This window comes from Myiozetetes cayanensis, unplaced genomic scaffold (genome assembly GCF_022539395.1).
Source record: "Myiozetetes cayanensis isolate MyiCay16 unplaced genomic scaffold, myiCay2020 scf1, whole genome shotgun sequence".
Classification (NCBI taxonomy): domain Eukaryota; kingdom Metazoa; phylum Chordata; class Aves; order Passeriformes; family Tyrannidae; genus Myiozetetes; species Myiozetetes cayanensis.
Window position 1 is genome coordinate 38,110,998 of NW_026086604.1, and position 23,149 is coordinate 38,134,146.

Below are 23,149 nucleotides of genomic sequence, written 5' to 3' on the forward strand. Positions count from 1 at the left end.
TACGTATAAATAACACACAAATCCTTACTTTCCTCTATTGGCTTGTTTTATGTGGTTTTTTTGTACTACAACTGTATTATTCAACTCAAATACTGCTAAAAGGTTACAGTTGCCTCGGACAGTAAGAAAATGTGAAAGAATGGACTGTTTAGCAGTTGTTAGAATTGAGAGTCAAACGTTTTCTAATTTTGCACATGGTAGCAAAATTTTAGACCTACTAAAATAGATTAATAGAGATTTATTCTACTTTAAGAGGAAAAGTTAAAGGTCTTTCCAAAGATTTCCAGGATGTATATAAGGATTTCAGTGACAGAGGTGACCACAATCAGTGCAGCTAGATCTTAGAATAGAATCACAGCATCGTTTAGGTTGGAAAAAGACCTTTAAATCATCGAGTCCAACCATTAGCCCAGCACTACCATGTTCAGCTCTAAACCATGTCCCCAAGTGCCACATCAACACGTCTTTTAAACACCTTCAGGGATGGCGTCTAGACTTCTTTCCTGGGCAACCTGTTCCAATGCTTAACAAGCTTTTGGGTGAAACAAGTTTTCCTAATACTCTTTCTAAACAACTCTGGACACAACTTAGGGCCATTTTCTCTCATCCTTTCAGTCATTACTCTTGGGAGAAGAGACCAACCCCCACCTTACCACAACCTCCTTTGTTGCAGAGAGCAATAAGGTTCCCACTGAGCCTCCTTTTCTCCAGAGTAAACAACTCCAAGTACCCTCAACTTCTCCTCACAGAGCTCGTGTTCTAGACCCTTCAACAGCTTCACTGCACTTCTCTGACATCTCTGACTTCTCTGAGCTCCAGCTCCTCAATGTCCTTCTTGTAGTCAGGAGCCCAGAACTGGATACAGGGTTTGAGATATAGCCTCACCAGTGCTGAGTTCAGGGGGAATAATCACTTCTCTTGTTCTGCTGGCCCTACTATTTCTGATACAAGCCAGGATGCCATTGCCTTCTTGGCCACATGGTCACACTGCTGGCTCATGTTCAGTACAGTTGACCATCACCCCAACTCCTTTTCCACCAGACAGCTTTCCAACCACTTATCCCCAAGTCTGTAGCATTGCAGAGGGCTGTTGTGACCCAAGTGCATCTCCCTCAGTACCCTTGTGTGAATCACATCCAGCCCCATAATCTTGTATATGTCTTAGTGCTGTAACAGGTTTCTATTTTCCATTGGATTGTGTGGGATTCATTCTTTTTCCCCTGCCTTTCTTCCAGCTCAGGGGACTGGATACCAAGAGAACAACTGGTATTGCTGTTGAAGACAAAGAATGCATTAAGTGCCTCAGCCTTTCCCTCATCCTTTGTTGCTGTTGACACTCTCACACAATAAAGGAGGGAGATTCTCTTTAACTCTCCTTTTGTTACTGCTGTGTGTGGCTTTTTTGTGGTTTGTTTTTGTTTTGTTTTGGAGGGTTTGGGGGGATTTTGGGGGGTTTTGTTTGGTTTGAGTTTGTTTGTTTGTTTGCCTTTTACAGCAAGATTAATTTTTTGTTAGGTTTTTGCCCTTCTGATTGTCTCCCTGCATAACGTCACAACAGTTGACTGCCCCTTCTTCCAAAGGTCATAAACCCTCCTTTCATTCCTGAGTTCCAGCCAAAAATCTCTATCCAGCCAGCCTTGTCTTTTTCACCCCCAGCTCATCTTACAGCACATGGTAATGGTCTGTTCCTGTGCCTGTAAGATTTCCTTCCCAAAGAAAGTCCAGTCTTCCTGGAATGCCTCCCAAGGGATTCTGCGAACCAGTCTCCTAAACAGGCCCAAGTCTTCTCTCCAAAATATCAAAGTAGTAGTTCTGCTCACCCTTACTTCTCTGAGAATCAAAACCTCTTATAATTTCACGATTTCTGTGTCCAAAATGGCCTCCAACCTCTCTCTCTGTTCACAAACAGTGTTCCAGTGGACATCTTCCCTAGCTGGCTCCCTCACCATCTGTGTCAGAAGGTTCGCTTCTACAAACTCCAGGAACCTCCTAGACTGCTTCCCCTCTGCTGTGTTGCATTTGCAGCAGACATAAGTCCCTCATGAGAACAAGGGCTAGTGATTGTGAGACTTTTCCCAGCTGTTTACGTCATCTGCCGCTTCATCCTGGCTGGGTGGTCTATAACAGCCTTCTACCATGACTCCTGCCTTGGCCTTCCCCCTGATTCCTGACCATAAACACTCTACCTTATCATCACCATCATCAAGTTTGAGACAATCAAAACCCCTAACATACAGGGCTACCCCATCACCTCTCCTTCCTTGCCTACCTCTGCTGAAGAATTTGCAGCCATCCATTGCAGCACTTCAGCTGTGTGAGTCATCCCACCGTGTTTGTGTGATGGCAGCCATATAATTTCAGATCTTTGTACACAATACTTCTTAAAAGATTGAGAACTGAAAGCTTAAGTAATTTCACATGATCTCTGTATAATTTAGATTAAACCAAAAGATCAGTGCACCTTTTCTCTCATGAAACATTTGGTTTGGGGTTTCTTTGCTTTAGGCTATGACTCCCTCCTATGTCAATATAGCAAATTTGTTTCTTGTCTTCGATTGCACAATTTTGCATCCCTTGTATGTTGAAAAACTCCAGAGCATTGCTTATACACCTACGTTGTGTGCACATATCCATTCTGCAATTTTTTGCGGCAGGTAACAAATTCTTTTTCTCCATGAATGACATACCTATTACAAGGAAATACAACCTCCTGAGCTTCCTCTCCTTCTTTATGTTTGATGACAATCTTATCCAGGAACCATCCATTGCCTGTGTTGAAATGACAAAAGTTTATCATGTGAAATCATGCCTTTTTGATTTTTTTTAATAATTTTTTTTAAAAAGACCATATTATATTTTTTTAGCAAAAACATGTATCATATTAAGACAGATCTCAGCTACATAGATAAGATACATCAACAGAATGAAACTTTATTATTTTGTATCTCTTGTAAGAGATGCAATTCTTCTCTGTCTGTTTTAATTTTAAGAGGGATGGGTTTTTTCCCTTGGAGACAAATACATGCATACATCTCTGCATTGTCCACGCTGTTCTCATCCCAGCCCATACCTTTTGCTTCCTTGTAATCAGGCACAAGAATGTCTGCACAAATCTGTTTATTCAAATAATCAAGATTTGTGTGAATGCTGGAAGTTTTGGTCCTCTGTGAGTGAACTCCTTATTGCTCATATAAAAATATTATATGAATTAACAAATCTTTAAAACTAATGCTGTCATGCAAATGGAGTGGGGCTGCAGCCTTGGCAGGGCTTTGTATGTCTAGGTGCCAGAAACTGGCAAAACTGAGGATCCATGCATCCAGGGACAGCAACCAGATAGACTGAGTGCCTAAGGCCAGTTACTGGAGGTCCTATACATTCATACTGTATAAATTTTTTATATTTGACATTGATGGACTGTTACTCTGTTCAGCTAGAGAAGGTAACAGGACAAGGCCATTGTTACTATTTGTGTATGGGCTGAGTTCCTGTCTGTGTTGTCCTGCGTGGCCGGCCGTGTGCAGACATACCTGTGTTTTATAAATGTGTTTGTGTGCATGTCTACTGGGAACATGCACTCAGCCTTGGTACCAATGCGGCCGGCAGGCATGGAGCTGTGCAGCCTCACTTCTGCCCAGCTACTGAATTCATCCTCTGCCTAACAGCAGTAGCCACTGGTACATCCATGCTGATCTTTCAGATCACTTCCAATAACGATCCTAGTGACTGGTGTAGTTCTCCTTGTGACACCCTTCTCACAGTGCCTGCACTTCTCACAGCTTGTCATATTGTTTACGAGGTTTTACCTGACTCATACCATTACCTATCAGCACATTGTGGAAAAACAACGTGAGGGATGTTTTTGGTCAGAAGAAACAATCATCCTATTTATTCTCATGCTCTGCCTCCCTGGCTGCATCTGAGCCTGGAAGTCTCTAAAAGGCAGCAGTTTCTGTCACAGAAGAAGGGCATGCCCAGGCAATGCATGGAACAGAATGGCATTTCCCTACAGGATTTCAGGTCCAAGGCACATTAGGACACTTTGCAAACTGCTTCTGTCGCCCTCTTACACCTCACTACTCTGTCATTGGAAAAAGCCTACTAGCCAGGCCAAGATTAACCAGCAATCAGACAGGTCAATTTGAAAAAGGCCAAAAAAGATAAAAGGCACTGCCTGTTTAAATACAGAGGTATATATGTAAGGTTTCTATGGATGAAAAGTTTTTTTCATCAGGTAAGACAAATCACCCAGTGACTCACACCAGACCAATACTCAAACTCTGCTCTCTAGGAAAAAATTTCTTTACTTTCCTCATTCTGTGGGAGAAGATCTGTACCCTGTAGTTTAGGAGCCCTGAAGTAAACATATATTCCAGGATTCTTTCAAGTCAGTCTTCAAATCAAGACTAAGGACCTTCCTGCCCTGTCATCAAGCAAGTGATAGGATAAGAAAAAAGGGTAGCCCCACCTCTAAAGGCACCCTCTTTCCTCCCTCTCAACCCTCAGGTGATTGAGCCTCTTGATGGCCTCTCTCCTGAGTCAACATCCTTTTCCAGCTGTCAACTCCTCAGTCACCTAAGGCCAGGCTTACATGGGGCTAGTTTTGAATACAGTCCAAAAGAGATCTGAGGTCTGTGTGTGCTAAATACAATGAATAGAGGGAAGGTGGGTTCAGCCACACTGCTTTCTGTGTTATGTCTTGGGCTACTAGGCTATGAAACTCTCAGGTATACAATCATGCATTTTACTGAAGGCAGAAAACTCTAGAGAACTAGAATGCCCCATTCTAAGGCTGTACTATTAAGGCTATTTCTGTAATAGTCACAAGTCTACCCAGAGCCTTAGGCAGTACAGTCAGCAAGATGGGTGTTGCTTAAGGCCATTTCAGAACTGACTAGGGTAAAATGGATTTTCTAATCTGTTATCAGTGTGGCTTTAAAAATTCTTCTCTTCACTTAGCTTCTTCCTAGATATTAATCTGCAAACATATTTTTGGTATTTACATCTTCAGTGCTTTTAAATGCTAGCTTTCTCTTCATTTACATCATGCACAATTTGAGGGCCTGTACCCAAAACTCATCTCATCACCAAATTTTCTCTTTTATTCTGAAAAACCTGCAAGCCGAATGTAATGTCCCTCACTGGAACAGCTCCACATTGATTTACACAGATTAAGTAAATAATCATATCTTCTTCTGTTGCCCAAAGCAGCAAGGGCATTATGCTAGAGATACTCAAATTTTTTCTGGTAGAAAAGCAGCAGCTGAATATCTTTAATTCCATTTTCTCCAGTTTTTACTGTTTGTCTAATGAAGGACTGTCTTACCGATGTGAAACACATTTTGAAAGTTTTCTATATGCAAATAAATAGTGTTCTATTATAAATAATCTTGAAAACAAAGAGTGGAATGACAGCATTTGACATTAAACTCGTGTCCATTTTTCTGTCCATTACCACTGTTTTTCATCATCCCGTCACAGTGATCAGCCTGCAGGAAAACTTTTTATCACTGCAAGACCTTCTGTCACATTTTGTATGAAGGACGCAATATAAACAAAGTGCACTGGGTTTAAAAAGGGCTTGAAAACAGATTGGTCTCTAGGAAGTTAAATCCTACCTGGACCAGCTCCATCATGGCTAATCAGAACTTTCTCCAAGTCTCCCAGTGAGACAGCCTTTATGCAGAAAATATCCATCTGTGGAACCATACAAGGAAAATTATAAAGTTCTTGAACACAGCTATTGCTTTGACTATAATAGTGTGGAATACTGTTATACATTTTTCCTCTCTCTTTCTTTTTTTCTTCTTTTGCAAAATGAATATAGTTGTTTTATGCTGGTCCTGGTCAGACAGTGAGGATCCTTTAAATCTACCTGAGTTGAATAACACTTAAATTCCTTTGGCAAGTCATAATGATCAGTTGCAAATAATTATTTAGTCATCTATATCTTACAATTTCTAGTGCTATCTGCCTCAGCAAGACTGGAAAACCTAGGAATACGCATTTTGAACTTGATTCTAAAATTCATGGTGATCTGTTCAGGAGAATAAAAATGCTATTGTTACCATTTTATCCATACAAGCAATACAAACAACCAAGAATACTCAAATTCTGCTCTTTAATGCTCTCAGTAAATGGTTGATTAAGCAGATGAAAATCATCCATATGATGTAATTATGTAACTAATTTTGAATAAAGAAAATGGTAAATGCTTGAATAAATCTTATAAATAAAAGATATTTACACTTGTTTGGTAGGCATAAGTTACTCTTACTGATCAGAAGTAGCATTGTTTTTACTTCACCTGTCCACGTTGAAATTTTACATTATTATTCTTAGATCTGTGGAGCTTCCTTTTGCCAGCATCTCCTCTTGTCCCAATGAGGTTGATATAAACGTTGGAATCTGTTTCAGCACCAAGTTCAGCTCCTGTGTATACATGGACCTCATACTCCAACACTAGAAGAAGAAAAAACTTGTGATTATCCTTGCAGTTTTCACGATTCTAAAGTTTTCTCAGCAAAATTTTGCCTGAAGATGTCACAGTTTTTCAAGTTTGCAAGTAGCATCAGCTATCCATGAATTTTTCACTTCTAGCTTCAAATCTTTCAATTCTCTTCACAAAAATATGAAAACACCAAGCTTCAGAAACCACAGGATGCTGAACAATGCTATGCATTGCTCGGCAAAGCAACTCATCAGGTAAGTGTTCCCTAGTACTCCACTTTCTTCTCTCACGTCGTTGACTGTTCATGATTTCAGGACCTAATTCTCAAAGCCTTTCTTTTCAAGTTATCTGGAGATCACCTATCTATGCCTAGTTGTCATCTCATACAATAGCGAATTTTCACTGGTACCAAGGCATTTTCAACCTCCAGATTTGTGCAAAACAATTATCTAGGTTGTTAACCTTCATTTCATCTCTTAAAAGAAGAATAACAATCACAAACCCTAGTGGTTTTAGATTTTCACCTCATATACAAAGGTTGGCAGGCAGATGAACAGGCTCCCTCACCTATGAAAAATGAACAGTCATCTTGCTTTTGAAAATTTCAACATTTGTCACTAGTGAATCATAACAGTTTCAAAACCAGCTCTCAGTTAAAATATATTTACAAATTTTTAACGCCTCTAGTCTTAGTCTAGTCTTACACACAAAAAATATCCATGTGTCTTCAAAGAATTCTGGAATACAATTAAGAGTTACTGTATTAACATGTTTTCTACCACACTAATATAATCTGAATAATTATCCAGATATGAAAATTTGTTTTAAAAAATTATTTATACTGATCATATACTATTATATTTTATCACATTTTTTCTTATTGTGATTTTGAAAAAAAACCAAACAATCCCTTTTGCATCTTAATGGTGATTTTTCCATGCAGTGTTTCTATTCTAATCACAGCTGGCTATTTCTGCTGCTGTGTAGTAGATCAGAGAGGAGATTACTGTTTCATTAGTGTATAATTTTAATAGTTCTTGGGAGTGATGAAAGGTAAGAGAAGCCCTAACAAACACAATTAAACACTACATTTAAGGAGTAACTAAGATGAAAACAGAAATTAAAACAAAATGCTTGAAACTGGACAATATTATTCAAAAACTAATTAAAATACTATTACTCTTAAATACCTAGTAGAATCACCATAAATTTCTTATTCACTGGATCCCGAGATAGCTTATAAAATTCAAACATCACATCATCCACCATCACTCAAGATCAGCTATTTCTGATTCCCAGTGGAGAAGCTAAGCAAGTAGTAAAACAATACTGCAAGTACTTTAGGAAATAAAATAGCCCCACATCTATCAAAAGATAGGAGAAATTTTGATGGATAGACTGCATGCTTAAGCAAGTTAGGGTATTTCTTTCAATCTGTATTAAATCACCCTGAAGTGGTAAACAAAGCGTCTTAAACTCTTTATCGCTGTTGCAACTGTGACCCAAAATATCAGTGGTGTTCCTGGATCAGTTTTATTATTTTCTGTAACTCCAAGCATCCATTGCATTTCTGACATCCATGCTTTAGAGTACCAACACCACCCATGGCATACGGTTGATCTCAATAACATACACGCACGTCAATTAAAAAATTTGACAGAACACTACAAAAATTAGTTTCAAGGTTTTTAACATTAAAAAAATCGTGATAAAACAAATAGTAGATATGAATGGCAATTAACAAAGATAAATCGGCCTGATAAGTAGCATAATTGAGCTATATAACCAAATTACATTTTATATCATAACTCCTAGTATAATCTTAACTGGCCAAAGGGCAGAGGATAAGGGGTGGCAGCAAACTATGACAGGAAATGTGCAACAAAGCAAAGAGCCACACTGATCATGAAGGGGTAAAATCTTTTGAAGTTTGAAAGGGGAAAGGTCCCATTTCAAAAAAAAAAAAAAAAAAAAAAAAAAAAAAGGCTAACAATTATTTTAATCTGCTACCAGGCTTTTTATTAACAGGGCCATACTACCCATGGAGCAATATTCTGCAGATAGTAAAAGCAGGGCTATATTCAATGAAGTCTCCTCCACGCTTTTACACAATTACATTCTTAGTTTTAAAAATACAAAACATCTGTGGGAGCGAGACATCTGTTGGAGCAAAGGAAAGAGTTTAGACTGTTTATGTTATGACTGTTTATGTACAAAGACTGGTATTTGTGTTACTGACACCTATAAATCATTGTCATGATCAAAAATAAAAGTTTTAAGTAACAATAAGAAGAATTTTAATGTATATTCAAGGCTTTTTTTTTTTTTTAAGAAACCCTTTAACAATAAATGTTTACAAAACCAAAATACCAGCAAATTCTTTCATTTCTGGAGGGAGGATACACAAGAACAGAACAAGAGGTAATTATAACACAACATGAAGGTATTAACAGATAAATAAATTACAGTTCGTTTTATAGCACTGTGCATGTCTGTGGTAACTAGAGAGATGATAATGATCTAATCAAATACAGCTTTCCATTTATACAAGCCTAAATAAATCAGTCTGAAGTAGAAAACATGCACATGCTGAATTTTAAAAAACTGGAAAATATTTTTCATAGCTCCTTGTGTCTATACATCTCTCACCATCTGTAAAACATTAGGTCTGGCATTTATTTAGTCTGCACAATCTGCATTGTTTATAAATGAAACTTCTTAACAAAAAAGACCAATTTGCACTTTAAATTTTTCTACAAATCAACAATACATGCTACTATATTAGAATAATAAAAGGAATTTTTATATCCCTTAACTGGAGTATATGCTACAAAGCATCTCATAGGAATCCCACAGAAATTTGAGCAAGGAAAATATTCTCCAAAACACACTGCACATGTCTACTTACAACATACCACTACAGTGAAATGCTTGCACATTCATATAAACATTCATTAAACAGGCTGTGGAGATTAAGCCTTTTCTGTACAAATGGAAACCTAGACACAGACCAGACTGAGAGGATGACATTTTTTCAAATTTTGTCAAGCAGTTCCTCTAGATTGCAGAACAGCTACAAAAGGTCCTAGGGTTAATGGCTCCTGAGCTAGAGATTGCTTAAATGTAAGAACAAGAAGGATGGTGCCACTCTGTAACAGATAAGACAAAGTACATCGATTGTTTGATGAGCACAGGGGACAATACAACCAAATCTGGATAACTAACCTACCCACTGAATGTACTGCTGAGACAGAAAGGCTCCCCATATGTGAAATTCTTCTGTTTGTAGCTTTCTGTAAATTGCTCACAAAACACAGTTTTTTGTGTAGGGAGTAAAATAAAAAGATCCTAGCAAATATGTTCAGACTCTGTGACAGTGGTTTAATTTCTTTTGAGTAACTGACCTATTCTAAGCCCCCTGCTGCCAAGCACGTCTGAAATGGAGACCTGCTTCACTGCAGGAAGAAAAAGCCATTCCAAAACTCCAAGAATTAGAACTCTATGGCCCATTTCCTATTCTGTAGTAGTTTTTTCATTTTACTATAGGCTGATTCAGTGAAACTACACCAACTGAAAACTGGGGTAACAAAAAACGGAGGTAGGCTCATAGGCAAAAAAAAAAAAAAAGTAAGTTGAAAATTATATCATAAAACCAAGGGCTCAACAAAAGTCAGGAAACAGTGTTTCAGCATTATGAGGGACCTGTTAGACTCACATCACATCTACACATCTGTCCAATCCATAGCACATCAAAGTAATAGAAAAAACATCTTGGAAAACACAGTAACTTTGATAAAGGATATAAGAGGATTAATTAATACAGAATAGCAGGGGAAAATCTCAGCTAGCACTCAGCAAAAAAGAAAATGACCTTTCAGAAAATAAGTGATTGAAATCTTCAGATTGCCAACAGGGTAACTTTAGATAAGCACTATAACTAAACAGAAAACTCTGCAACATGAATGCATGGATGAAAGTTGAGAAAAGGGAAATAAATTTATTTCAGACAGAGGTGGGCAGCTTCTAAAAGGCAGACATTAAAACAGTATAATAACTGTGTTTAAAAATGACAGAATAAAATATATTAAAAATACTATAGGAGTCACTGAGCAGTCAAGTGTAGAAGTACCAAATTTCTACTTGCTCGAGTCTATAAAAATGCTACCACTGCTATGTCTTGAGATACTATCATGAGGCTTCAAGTGTTTTTTAAATCCCAAATCCAGATTCTGGTATCTATTGATAACATAAGAACATGAACTACCTCGGACAAAGAAGAGAGAGAAAGGAAGTTTCCTTGGTTATGAAGAAAAGGTAATCTAAGGGCATACTAAAGGCAACATAATGTGAGTTAGAGAACCTTTTTTCCAGATTTCTTATTCTGGGCACCTGAATCAGGGTTTCCAATATAGAAGGGTAATATATTCCTGATCATTCTCCACTGGTAAGAGAGGGTTTGGTCCCAGTTTGCAGGAACAGTATACAACTATCAGTTCCTTCTGAAGAAGGAATGTACAGAATTCAGTGACTTATGACATTTTCATTTGAAAAATATAAACAGTAAGCAAACATCACAGGCTGCTTTGCAATAAAGACTGAGTTAATATTTTGATATGTTTTGGGAGAAGAAAACAAACCTAATAAAGAACAATTTACTTTTAAGAATATGAAAATGAAAGTTTTCATTGCAGAAATACTGGTCTTTTTCTGCTGACTTAGTATAAACTGCTGTCCCACTTTCAGCTCTTTTCAAAGTAACTCTACTAAAAGAAGAGTCATTATTTTAGAATTCTGGTTAAGAGCAGATGAATTCAAGATAAATATATTTATCATTTATTAGTCAAAGTATATTAAATAAGCTTCCTCCATGTTACAGCTGTCTGTGTTTAGTGACGCTGGTGTGCCTGCAACCACACATTAGTTTGAATAGAGGAACTGAATCCCCTGGTTGGCTCTCCTTCCTTCTTTCTGGTGTGCAGCATGGAGTGGTTTTAGAGCAATAAAAAACCTAGATTCTTTTTGGATGAAACTAAACCAGATAATACATTCTAAGAACACAGTGATGACAATCTTGCCACAAACTGGCAGTCAGTCTGTGGGAGCTTCCTCTAAACTCATATAAAGAGGACAATGGACACTTAAGTAAGTGGTTTTTTAGTACTGAACGCTTCACTGAGCAAATCCACTCCCACCAGGCTGCTAGTGTAAAAAGAAAAGTTGGCCAAAGAGCACAAAACCCAGAGAGATGTTAAATGATATACAAAATTAAAATTGTCAAAATCTTTCTATTCAGTCCTCCCTTAATGATGGTGTTCCAAGATAACAGAACAGCTCCAGGTTCAGCCTTTTTGCCATATGACATGCCCGCTTGAATTAAATGGTCATTGTGGCTCAATCTGTCAAACAGTAGGATTGAACCTCTGTGGTTTTACTACTTGCTATTTCCTACCCAGGTTTCACAAATAGTGTTTGGCATTTTGCCATGATGTTAGGGTAAAGATACAGGTTGGTGCAGCACTAAGGCTAAATCAAAATTACAGTTCGTACTGTAATCTCCACAAAATGATATCTATTGTCCACTATTACTATATGGAGCAACAGTCTAAAAAATACATATTCTTCATAACATGTATGAAAATTATCAGATTTGCAAAAAACACACTTGCTAATGAATTTTACAATAGGAAAGAGAAGCTTGACTATTTACCTATGTAGTCAGTGCCTCCTGAGTGATAAAACAGGGATAAAAATTTTGTAGAGCTAACACCTGTGTCATTAATATTTGCTTTGGTCATCTTTTTGCACTATTTCAGTCAGTAGGCACATCTAACCTTTCTGTATTTGCCTGCACATTTCTCCAAGTGATAAAGAATTTTAAATCTTTGGAGCTGGAATTTTTCTTGCTTCAGTCTCAATATTTGTCTTTTAGCTCATATCAGTACAGTTATTCCTTCAATTATGTGAGTAAGAACAGAACACGTTCACCCATTTATATTCTCATTTAAAGTTTATGTTCATATAAACACAACAGGAAGAAAATTCAACATTTCTTGTATCACATACCCCTTTGGATCGAAACTTCAGCCATATCTGAAGACAGTCCACATTAGAATGCGTGAAAATGCTCTGCACATTCATGAAAGAACATAGGCAGATATTGGGAGGGGGCAGTCCAGCTAACACCCTGCTCTGGCTTCTCCCAGGCCCATCACAGGAGCCATCATCCCACAGTCTGATGTGGAACCATCTCCACAATCATAGGGGCACCAGGACAGGTGGAAACCCATACCAAGACTTAGAGAAGTGGACACTCTCTTCCAGAGCTTTCCCAGGAGAGTCTCAGTCCCAGTGTCTGGGCATAAAACCTATCACAGTGAGTCAATTTGGAGTATCTACCATACTTCTGGGGTTTGCTGCCTAAGGACAAAATAGAGGGCAGAGGGGAAGAGCATTTTGTGATTGCACGGGATTTATGAGACATTTAAGGGGGAACTAAAGGCAGGGAAAGAGATGGCTGTCTTTCTGACTTGAGGAGGAACAGGTGTTAGAAAACAGAGGGATCAGATCTATGTGCACATGCGGGTTGGGGGTCTAGGTGCTGAGACCAAGTTGGAGTCATGCCTGACAGCAGCTGGAGATACTGAAGGGAGTAAAATTGTCAGAGAGTGGAATGGGACCAGGGGTCAGAAGACCATGTCTCTAAGTGCAGGTGTGACCACATGAGCACCTGAATGCTGGAGGGACCACGGGAGTCCCAGTCAGCTGTCAGACACACCGCTAGGTGAGGATATCTCTAGGGGTGAGACCTGCAAGAGTGTATGCGTGTCTCTAAAGGGGAGATAGCTCTGGGTGTGCATGCATGTGTGCATGTGGGACATGGTCTGTACCAGCAGCTGCAACAGGGCTGCAGCTTCAGGGCCTCATATGTCCAGTTGCCAGCAACTGGGAAGACTGAGATCCAGGGGCAACTCCTGAGCAGAGAGAGTGTGTGAGCCCTACTGTCGGAAGTATCTACCTCATACACATCTACACACAAATATAGTTCCACTAGTGGATGTCCATCCTGATCAGCTAGAGAAGGGAGCAGGATGAGGCTGCTGGTGTGGTGTTTGTAGAACTATCTGTGCAGCTGGCCATTATATGCACATGTATACATGTGCTCTCTCTCTCTGTGCTGACCAGAAGCACGTGCTGAGCCTTGCTGCTGGATGGACCTGGGGCCATGCAGCTGTGGCACCTTCACCTACACTGAGCTGTCATATCTGGTCTGATTCTTGTAATATTCCTGTGTTATAAAGCTAAGTCAAAAGCACTCAAAATAAGGCTTCTCTCTTATTTTCATTGAGTGATATTTAAGATTCAACCAGCTCAGGGCATGATTACTAATTTCCAATACCTATCACTTAGAAAATAGTTGAACAATTTTTCTTTTATTTTGTGCATCACAACGTAACTAGGGGATGAAACCCTATCAAAACAGCAATAATTAAACAATCTAATACTTGTAAAGTTTGGTAACCTAAAAATATCTGCCAGAAAAAAGAAACAAACAAACAAACAAACCAAACAAAAACCAAACACAAACCAAAACCAAACAAAATGAGACTGCATAGAAAAATTACATAAAAACTCAGGTTGGAGCAGACCTTCAGGAATCATCCAGTTCAACAACATGCTTAATTCAGGGACAACTTCAAAGATAGATCAGCTGAAGCTTTTTAAATCTCCAAGGCTCAAAAAGCAAAAGAGAAGATGTAATAGGAAGAGGAAAAGGAGCCACAGACCTGGAAGCTTTGGCAAAGTGAAAAAAATAAGAAAAGAGGGGAACACAAAGGCAGACATATATTGGAGGGTCAAGAAACCAGAGTTAGGAAAGGAAGCTGAGACTGGTGTGATGTAGAGATTGAGAAAGAAATGAAATCATCACTGGGAGTAGGAGACCAGATTAGTATCAATTTTTTGAAGTGGCTGACAAACAGACAGAAAAACTAAGAGGGGTTACCAAGGTGAGAAATTTGGATGCAAAAGAAGAATATTCAAAGAGGAAGGTGAAGAAAAACTAAAAGATTCAGGAAATAGATTCAGATCTTAAGAAGAGACGCTAGAAAAAGAGAAAGCTGGGGAATCAAAAATCAGCTCCAAGGCTTTGGGTCCATTTTTGGTGCATAGTAGACTTTTGCTGGGGAAAGGAAGAAAAAGAATAAGGCAAAAATTATCCTTTCTTCTAAGAGGGAAGCTGAACAATAGGATAAGTGTTAAAGAACAGAAGTTAAAAAAAAAAAAAAAGTCAAATAGTGCGTTTTGTCCTTAGTTTACATTTGTTTTCTTTGTTTAAATTTTCTAGGACATCACTTTTATAGTTAAGCAAATCTGACCAGAAGATAAGAGATTGAATTGGAAGTACAGGATACAAATTATCAAATAATATCAGGTCATCACTGAGTAATTAACAGTACATCGTTTCCTCTGCTAGAGAAAGTGACTTGATGTGATTTGTACAGTACTTGTAAGCAGTTAGCTTTTAAATGAAAAATGCAAATGGGTAGTGTTTCATTTGCTTGTTCTTGACAAAATAAGTAGGAAATCCTTTGGATTCCTTTCTGAGTTTATATTGATGTTCAATTTAAATATGCTTAAAATCAATAATTAATTAGCAAAACTTAAATTTTCAAGAAATTTCCAAATTTTTCTAATGTATCTGTTCTTTCATACTTGAGACATGTATTTTAATTAAGATAATGTTCCTGCAAGCATAAGGAAATATGCAGTAAGATAATAATTAAAGAATAAATGAATGTGTTGTTTTAAATATATTCCCAGCCTTTGATAGAACTGGCTTGATTTTTCATGTAGAAACACTTAATTGGAGTGCACCTACCAGAATATTAGTACTTCTCTATGAATGGCTATTTTAGGTTACATAATGCAGATTTGAATTATTGATGTTGAATTGATTAGTCATACAACTTAATTGGTTTCTGTGCTATTTCCCTATTGTCTCAGTATACTACATATATGTCACTGTGAGTGCATTATGGTACTGTGGTAAAAGTTAATGTTCATAGGGTCTGGTTCATCCAGATCAGTCCCATTTTTGAAATCCCTTTTTGAAGTCAATAAATATTCTGCAGAATAATTTTTTTTTTAAAATGAAGAAAATAAAAAAAGACCAGAGGGGAAACGTGACCTAGTTCATACATGTTTCTCAGCATCTTCTGGCCATTATAATAAAACATTCACACATCACAGTCTTAATGTGTTTCTTTTCAGAGAATTGTATTCTTCTGACTTGAAGGTTTTCACTTCTTTGATATTTTCTTTTGAAATGATTTGATTGTCACTAAGTATATGATGGGTTTTTTTATGTTCAACCACTGATTCCTTGCAAAATTCACTGCATCAGTTTGAATCCAATTTGCTGTATGGTAGTACCCATCTATGTAATGTCAAACATTATTGGCCATCAGTTGCATTGTTGTCATTCTATACATAAAGAGAATTCTATTTTTTAAAAAATCATGCTAAGTGATTATACCAAATCCTTATTCCTTCATAAAGGTCCAGGTACTTTTTAAACAATAACCTTATATGATGGGCTATTTCCTACTTCACTTGAAGAGAACAAAGTGTGTCAAAGCTATTGTAAACTTTGAAGTACCAAAGTGTCACCCTGCAGCTAACAATTCCTGTGTGAATGGCTGTGACCCGAGCCTCATTTGAAAAACACCTGTGATGATTCAGATAATGGATTTCTGGTAAAGAATATTTTATGCAGTACAAGAAAGGATGATATCAAACTTGATAAAAGGAACTGGATGTCACATAACACTATGTACCTTGATATGCCTTGATTTCCTGCCTGCTGCCATTCTCCAAAGAGCAGTATTTGCCAATGATGTACAGGCACTCTGAGAGATCAAAAATTGTGTAAGGATTACATGCACTGGCCACAGATATTATTCTGATTTTGGTAAGGACAGGATTGAGGTTAAGTGATCACTTCCTGCTTCTGGGGAGCTAGAAAGTAACTGGAAAGGGATTGCTTCCTGGTCACGCTGGCTTTTGGGCAGTCTGCCCTGGTAGAAACATGAAAAGCTGTCATAAACTCACAGGATATGGCTATGATCTAAAATACTGAGCACGTACATGGCAAAAGCTCCTTTGCAGGGTTTCTTATTGCCACTTCTCTCCACGTATCACCATCATCCTTGTCTTCCGCAAGCCAGCACTCTATGGGGAGACAAATCTCTTCATCGGAAAGAGGGACTACTCTTTCAAATCTGACTTCCTCCAGGTACCAGCTGGGATCATTTCCAGTGTTGTCATGGCCAATGCGGATTTTATATAGCTGCCCAAGATCTCTGAGATTAATCTGTAATGAACAAAAAAAAATTACAGATTTTAGTAACAAATTACAGTGTTGTCTTTTAGCCATCCTTCTTACGCTGAGCATGCAAACTAAATGTGCAGCTAACGTGGACTAGAGTAATGGGGTTTTTTAGAAAATGAAGCCTTAATATACAATGAATCCCAGAGCAGTCAGGCAGAAGCCTACAGAGTAGTCTGCAAGTGTAATTTTATTGACTTCAGTACCATATTATTTAAAGTGACTAAAGAGCTCAGACATTCCAGTCTGGTTTTACACCTCTTCACAGAATCCAGTTTCTAGTGTTATAACATAAATCTCTATTTCTAGACAAATACTTTAACAAGCAGAAATAAGTTCAGTCATTGCTGTATGAAATAATATATTTAGAGTCCATATAGTTATCATCAGCAGAGTGCTATTAACTATTCCTACCACTTATCCGTCTGCTAGGTTTCTCTTTGACTTCTGTTTTTATGTGCATTGGTGTAACAGGGTTAACTGTTTCTGTAAGTGCTGATGCCACACTGCAGCAAATTTAAACAATAAAATATGACTATGTCACATTGAATACTGCAGCCTTGAAATAAGAGCAACTATGTTTTGGGTTGTAGAAGTTTTTTGAGCAATGCTGATGGCAAGAATCTAAGCACAAAAGCAGGGTTAACCACTTTAATTTTCAGTACTGTGTTTGAAAGATTATGGTATTTTGGAAAAAAATCACTGAGAAAAAAACCCAGAAAAAATAGTTGTTTCTTTTACCATTATAACAATTTTGTACTCCCTCTCATCAAAACAAAAGCAAAACAAACAAAAAACAGATTGACAAACAGTTAACAACAACGTTGTCCCAGTAGTCCAAATCAACAAAAAAGATTTAACTAAGGTCTGTGTTTGAAGGTCCTTTGTGTCTGTTCTGGATGGTAATATTAATGTCTGCCCCAGAGTGAGAGTTTCCACTTCAGTGTTCTTTACAAAGGAAGACTACAAGGTAATGCCTCTTGTCTCTGTGGAGACAGGAAATGTCAGAGACACTAGAAACATATCCCTTTCACTCTTTTGTCAAAACATTTTCTGAGGCGATGACACAGGTTAGTGTAACACCGACATTTCTTGGTCACAATGACCATCACAGAAGAGAGTCTTGCAGCCCTAATTGAACACCATTTCCCTGAACCCTTGAGGCAAGCCCAGAACAACTCAGTCTCGTAGGGTGAGATCATGACACCTATGCTAGTAGTATAAACTCTGCACAGAGCCACACTTATGACCATAGTAGTAGGTTTTGCTATATTAAAACAGTATGTTAAAGTAAGATGTGCTAACTGAAGATACAATTATAGCATTAATGCAATAAAATCGTGTACATCAAAAATATGCTGCTAATACTCAAAGCAGAATTACAGCAACAGATAAAAAGTGCTCTGAAACTAGCCAAAAATATAGTCTGGACATAGGCTAAGTTGCCATAATAACCCTGTCACCCAGATACAAAACAGAGACCTCTGCACTGGGCAAGGGACTGCTGAGGTTGCCTTGCAAATAAATAGAAAAAATACGTTAGAACTCTTACCCTTTATCTTACCCTTTATTGCAAACTGAATAAAGTGTGGTGCTCTCCTGAAAACTAGGCACTGGCTGCTATTTGTGGTGCAGTAGTGTTAAAGGGTAATTTAGTAAATAAAACATTGAAACCCTGTGACCTCATCTCCATGATTAAATTCTGGCATAACCCTGTTGAAAGAGAAGCATCACAGCCATTTTTTTGTGCAGTATTCATTACCATGATTCTTGGTCAGGACCAGGAAACTGTCAAAGAGCCACTTTCAACTTCTGAAGCATCTAATCAGTCTTTTGTCTCTGATGCAAACTGAAACCATTGATAAAGCAAAATGTACATATCTCTAGTACACGTCATATGAGATGGTTCAAAAGTGAAGCTATAATTTTCTTAATTATATTTATTTATCTTATTATGCTAAAGTGTTGTTTGGTTTTTTGTTTTTTTTAGGTTTTTTTTTCAGAAGAAAATCTAAGATGGTAGATATATTTCCAGGTCAATTGCCCTGCAATGACCAGAGAAACCTTCCACCAGACCAGGTTTCTCAGAGCCCCATCCAAACTGATCATCAGCGATTCCAGGAATGAGGCATCCACCACCTCTCTTGGCGACCTGTTCCAGTGTTTCACCATCCTCATTGTAAAAAACTTCTTCCTTATATCTAGTTTAAAACTACTCTCTTTTAGTTAAAAGCCATCAGCTCTCACCCTATCACAACAGGATCTGCCAAAAGTCTGTCCCCATCTTTCTTATAATCACGAAATCATAAAATCATCAAGGTTGAAAGAGACCTTCAAGATCATCTAGCACCACCATAATCACCCCTAAATCATATCCCCAAGTGCCACATCCAGACACCTCTAGATCACTTCCAGAAACAGTGACTCCCTGGATAAATTATTCCAATGCCTAACCAGTCTGTCAGTGAAAAAAATTTTTTCTAACATATAATCTGAACCTCCCCTATTGCAACTTATTGCCTTTTCCTCCTGTCCTTTTACTTGAGACGGACCCCCACCTCACTACAACCTTCCTTCATGAAGCTGGTCAAGACAAACAACATCCATAGCCTTTCGCTCACACTAAGTGTGTCAGGTTGGTCAAGCAGGACCTGCCTTTCAATCAACCCATGTTGATTGGGCCTGATCCCCAGATTGTCATGCGCTGGCACTCAGGGTGACCTGCTCCATGACCTTCCCTGGCAGCAAGCTCATGCTGACAGGACTGTAGCTCCCAAGATCATCCTTCCAACCCTTCCTGCAGATGGGTGTTACATTTGCTAATTTCCAGTCCCTTTTAAAAGACTGAAAATAAGCCCCTTTTAAGTACTGAAATGTTAAAATAAGGTCTCCCCAGAGCCTTCTCTTCTTCAGGCTAAACAGCCCCAACTCTCTCAGACGTTCTGCATAGGAGAGGTGCTATAGCCAGATGACCATTTCTGTGGTCCTCCTCCTCCTCCTCCTGCTGTTCTTCAGCAGATCCGTTTCCTTCTTATGTTAGGGGCCCCAGAGCTGGATGCAGTACTCCAGGTGGGGTCTCAACAGAGCAGAATAGAGTGGTAGAATCACCTCCCTCGACCTGTCGGCCACATAGCAACTGATGTTTGGCAGACCACTGATAGAAAACAGATCACAAAAATAAGCAAATGTAGGAGAGAAAAAAAAAAGAAGGGGGGGAAGAAAAAAGATGAAGCCCTGTCCAGACCATTAGGTTTTTGAAAAATCTAAAAAATTATTCAAAACACAGAACACTGCCAAGCTGATAACATGCTTACTAATACGCTTAATATTTTTGCTTAATATTCTGTTTCTGATTAATTGTTTATGGACGTTCTTGGGGGGGGGAAATTTTGTTTATTCTTGGATGGAAATTAAGACAAGAATGTCAATGGCAGAAAGTAAATCAACTGTATATGATGTTCTGGAAGATGTATAATAAAATTACAAATTTAGTTTCAGTACCAGTTGCATTTTTGGAACAATTTATCTTGCTGTCAGATCAGATATCACATTGGTCTCTCAGTGGTATTGACTTGCTAACATGTTAGTTTTTGTCAATTGGAATCCTGTCAAACATATGTCAAATTTTGCTCTTGCAGTGAAATTCAGAGGAAAACACTCTTATAACACAGTAGAGCTAACGATATTCTTTTGACAACATAAACACTATGTCTTAAGGTTGCTTCTTCATTTCTTGTGTTGACTAAATTGCCTTGAACTTCTGCATGACTTGAATGCAACCTGGCATCTAGAAATCTGCTTTCACAGCCAGAACATTATGAAAAAAGTTGCAGAACAAAGTTGACATTGTTGCCCTCATAAACAACCTGCTTACAGAAACCTTAGTCTAGCTGCTCAATATTCCAGCACCACAGATGCAAAAGTAACATTCCATTTTACATGGAAACAGCCGTTCTGATAAAAGTCAAAGAGGAAAGAATGGGTCCCAGGATTAAAGCATTGCTCTGAAAATCAAGCAACTAGATTCTACTCCTGAATCTGCTTTAGGCTTTCTGAGAAACATTACATAGTTCACAAGCCCTCTTTGCTTCACTTTCTCAACTATACAAGAAGAAAAACATTTACAATGTCTCCAACAGGGACATTGAAAAGCTCTCTTCATAAATTTTGAGATCCTCAGGAAAAGACACAAGTCAAAAATTCTGTAATTTTTTCTAAAATTTTCTGTTCATCTTGGGTTAGTTGCTGTTTTTCCATAACTCAATTGAGAAATCAAAAATTATCTATTTAAATTCTCTTGACTAACTTTGTAAAGCTCGTATTTTTGCTAAAGGATAATGTGATCTCATTTACAGTCACCTGGTCTCTCATATAATCATGCAATTTCTGTTGTGACTAGTGGAAGTTGTGCAGACAGAATAAGGGAGGAATAGCAACAACCTTCTCAGCAAACATGTTGTAAATCTACTGAAGAATGTGGCAAATATAATAATAAAAATATATAATAAAAACACTCCTCCACTGCACTATGAATGGGTATTGCAGGAACTCAAACCTCCTAAACGACAAGGGTACACAGAGATAGAAGACTGATGTATTTTGGGATAGTTCTACACTGCCTTGAACAAACCTCTTAAGAGTCCTAGACACTGTACACCTGAGTTAGCACAGTAGTCCTTCGGACTGGACAGAGCACTAACCAGCAGCACTGCAGCACAAGTAGCAGCTTGAGACTAATCTCTGCTGGTCTCTGCAACAGAGCATTGACAAAATCATCAGACATCAAATCCTCAAACAAAGCACATGGTCAAACCATTGCAGCGTTTCAAATATCTGTTGAATAAACATATTAAAAATTGGCTCGCAAAGTATCTTCCCATAAATTCTTCAGCTTGATGTAATAGAGTTTGGACACAGATGGAAATTCAAAATCAGGTTCGATTCTTACATCAGCCACGTATAGAACATAAATAAGACCTAAGCTGCAGAGATAACAAACAAGGGTGTGGAAACACAAATATCTCATTGAGGTCAAGGAATACCGCAAACATCAGGTATACTGATTTTCTTAGGGATGGCCTGTTACAGAGATCTTCTGCAAATGCCAACCTTATGCTTTTAGCAGCAAACGTTTTTCCAAAACATTTGAATAATCATCTACAGTTCATTTGTTGGCTGATTGTGAAACTCCTTCTGATGCATCAACCAAATTACATCAAGTTCTGTGATAAGTTCTAAAGGGGATGGACCTTATAGAAACCTTGCTTATGTGACAGACTGCCAGGACTTGATAACCTTAATAATACCATTGTGGCTACAATGATAGTGGCAATTCTATTGTCTTTCATAGAATCATAGAATCATAGAATCATAAAATTAACTGGGTTAGAAGAGACCTCCGAGATCCAGCCCCATTGCGATTACCAGATCACGGCACTCAGTGCCACATCCAGCTTCATCTTAAAAACCTCCAGGGACGGTGAATCTACCACCTCTCTGGGCAGGCAATTCCAATGCCTGATCACTCTCTCTGTAAAGAACTTCTCTCTAATATCCAACCTAAACCTCCCCTGGCAGAAATTAAGCCCGTGCCCTCTTGTGCTTTGTAGCATTTTTCTTCACAGTTATAGGCAATAATATAAACACATCATATTTTACAGTATCAGTACCAGTACATATTATTGAAAAAACTGTCCACTACTTTCAAAAGGGCCACATTTTCAAACACAGCTGCTTTGCTTCAGCCACAGTCATATTCTAAAAGTTTGCAAGCAGTTAAACTAGATTGACCTGCTAATCCATACACCTATACACTTTGCTTATTGCTACTATTTATTTTTGTACAAGCATGGGACTAAATTATCTTCTTACCAAAGGCAATGGGAACATTTTCATTAAATCATGCATTAGACAACCTGGCCTTACTTTTTGAAATTGAAGATTAACAAAGCTCATATTTTACAATTTGTCTCTCAGCATAAATTGAACTCCAGATTTATCAGCAAGAAGTTCTTCCTAAAGAGGATGCAAGGACTAAATTTTAATTCCACTTCTAAATGAGCTATGCAAATACACTTTTCAGTCCCTAGCATACCTGTGATATTTTGAGTGGAGTCAGTATGACCTATTTTCATGTACTTAAGATGTTTAGTTAAGTGAAAAGTGAAGTAAGTTCCTTGTCTGAACAAGAAACTGTTCAGTGGAAAGATTCTTCCATAAAAGGATGGAAAGAATATCTGTAATGACCCCATTTCTCTTTTATATACTGCAATAAGCAAAATAATGTCACTGCATTCCTGTTGTACATAAAG

At 38.0% G+C, this 23,149-nt stretch overlaps 1 protein-coding gene across 1 annotated transcript in view; it reads right to left on the reverse strand.

Moving 5' to 3' along the window:
• RP1 (RP1 axonemal microtubule associated) overlaps positions 1-23,149 on the reverse strand; it is a 171,464-nt gene that overhangs the window by 83,466 nt on the left and 64,849 nt on the right. Inside the window, exons 26-29 of the mRNA XM_050322391.1 lie at positions 16,598-16,823; positions 6,308-6,462; positions 5,619-5,697; positions 2,688-2,769 (exon numbers count right to left, since the gene is read on the reverse strand). Coding sequence (XP_050178348.1) covers positions 2,688-2,769; positions 5,619-5,697; positions 6,308-6,462; positions 16,598-16,823 — 542 coding nt within the window. The remainder of the gene's footprint in view (positions 1-2,687; positions 2,770-5,618; positions 5,698-6,307; positions 6,463-16,597; positions 16,824-23,149) is intronic.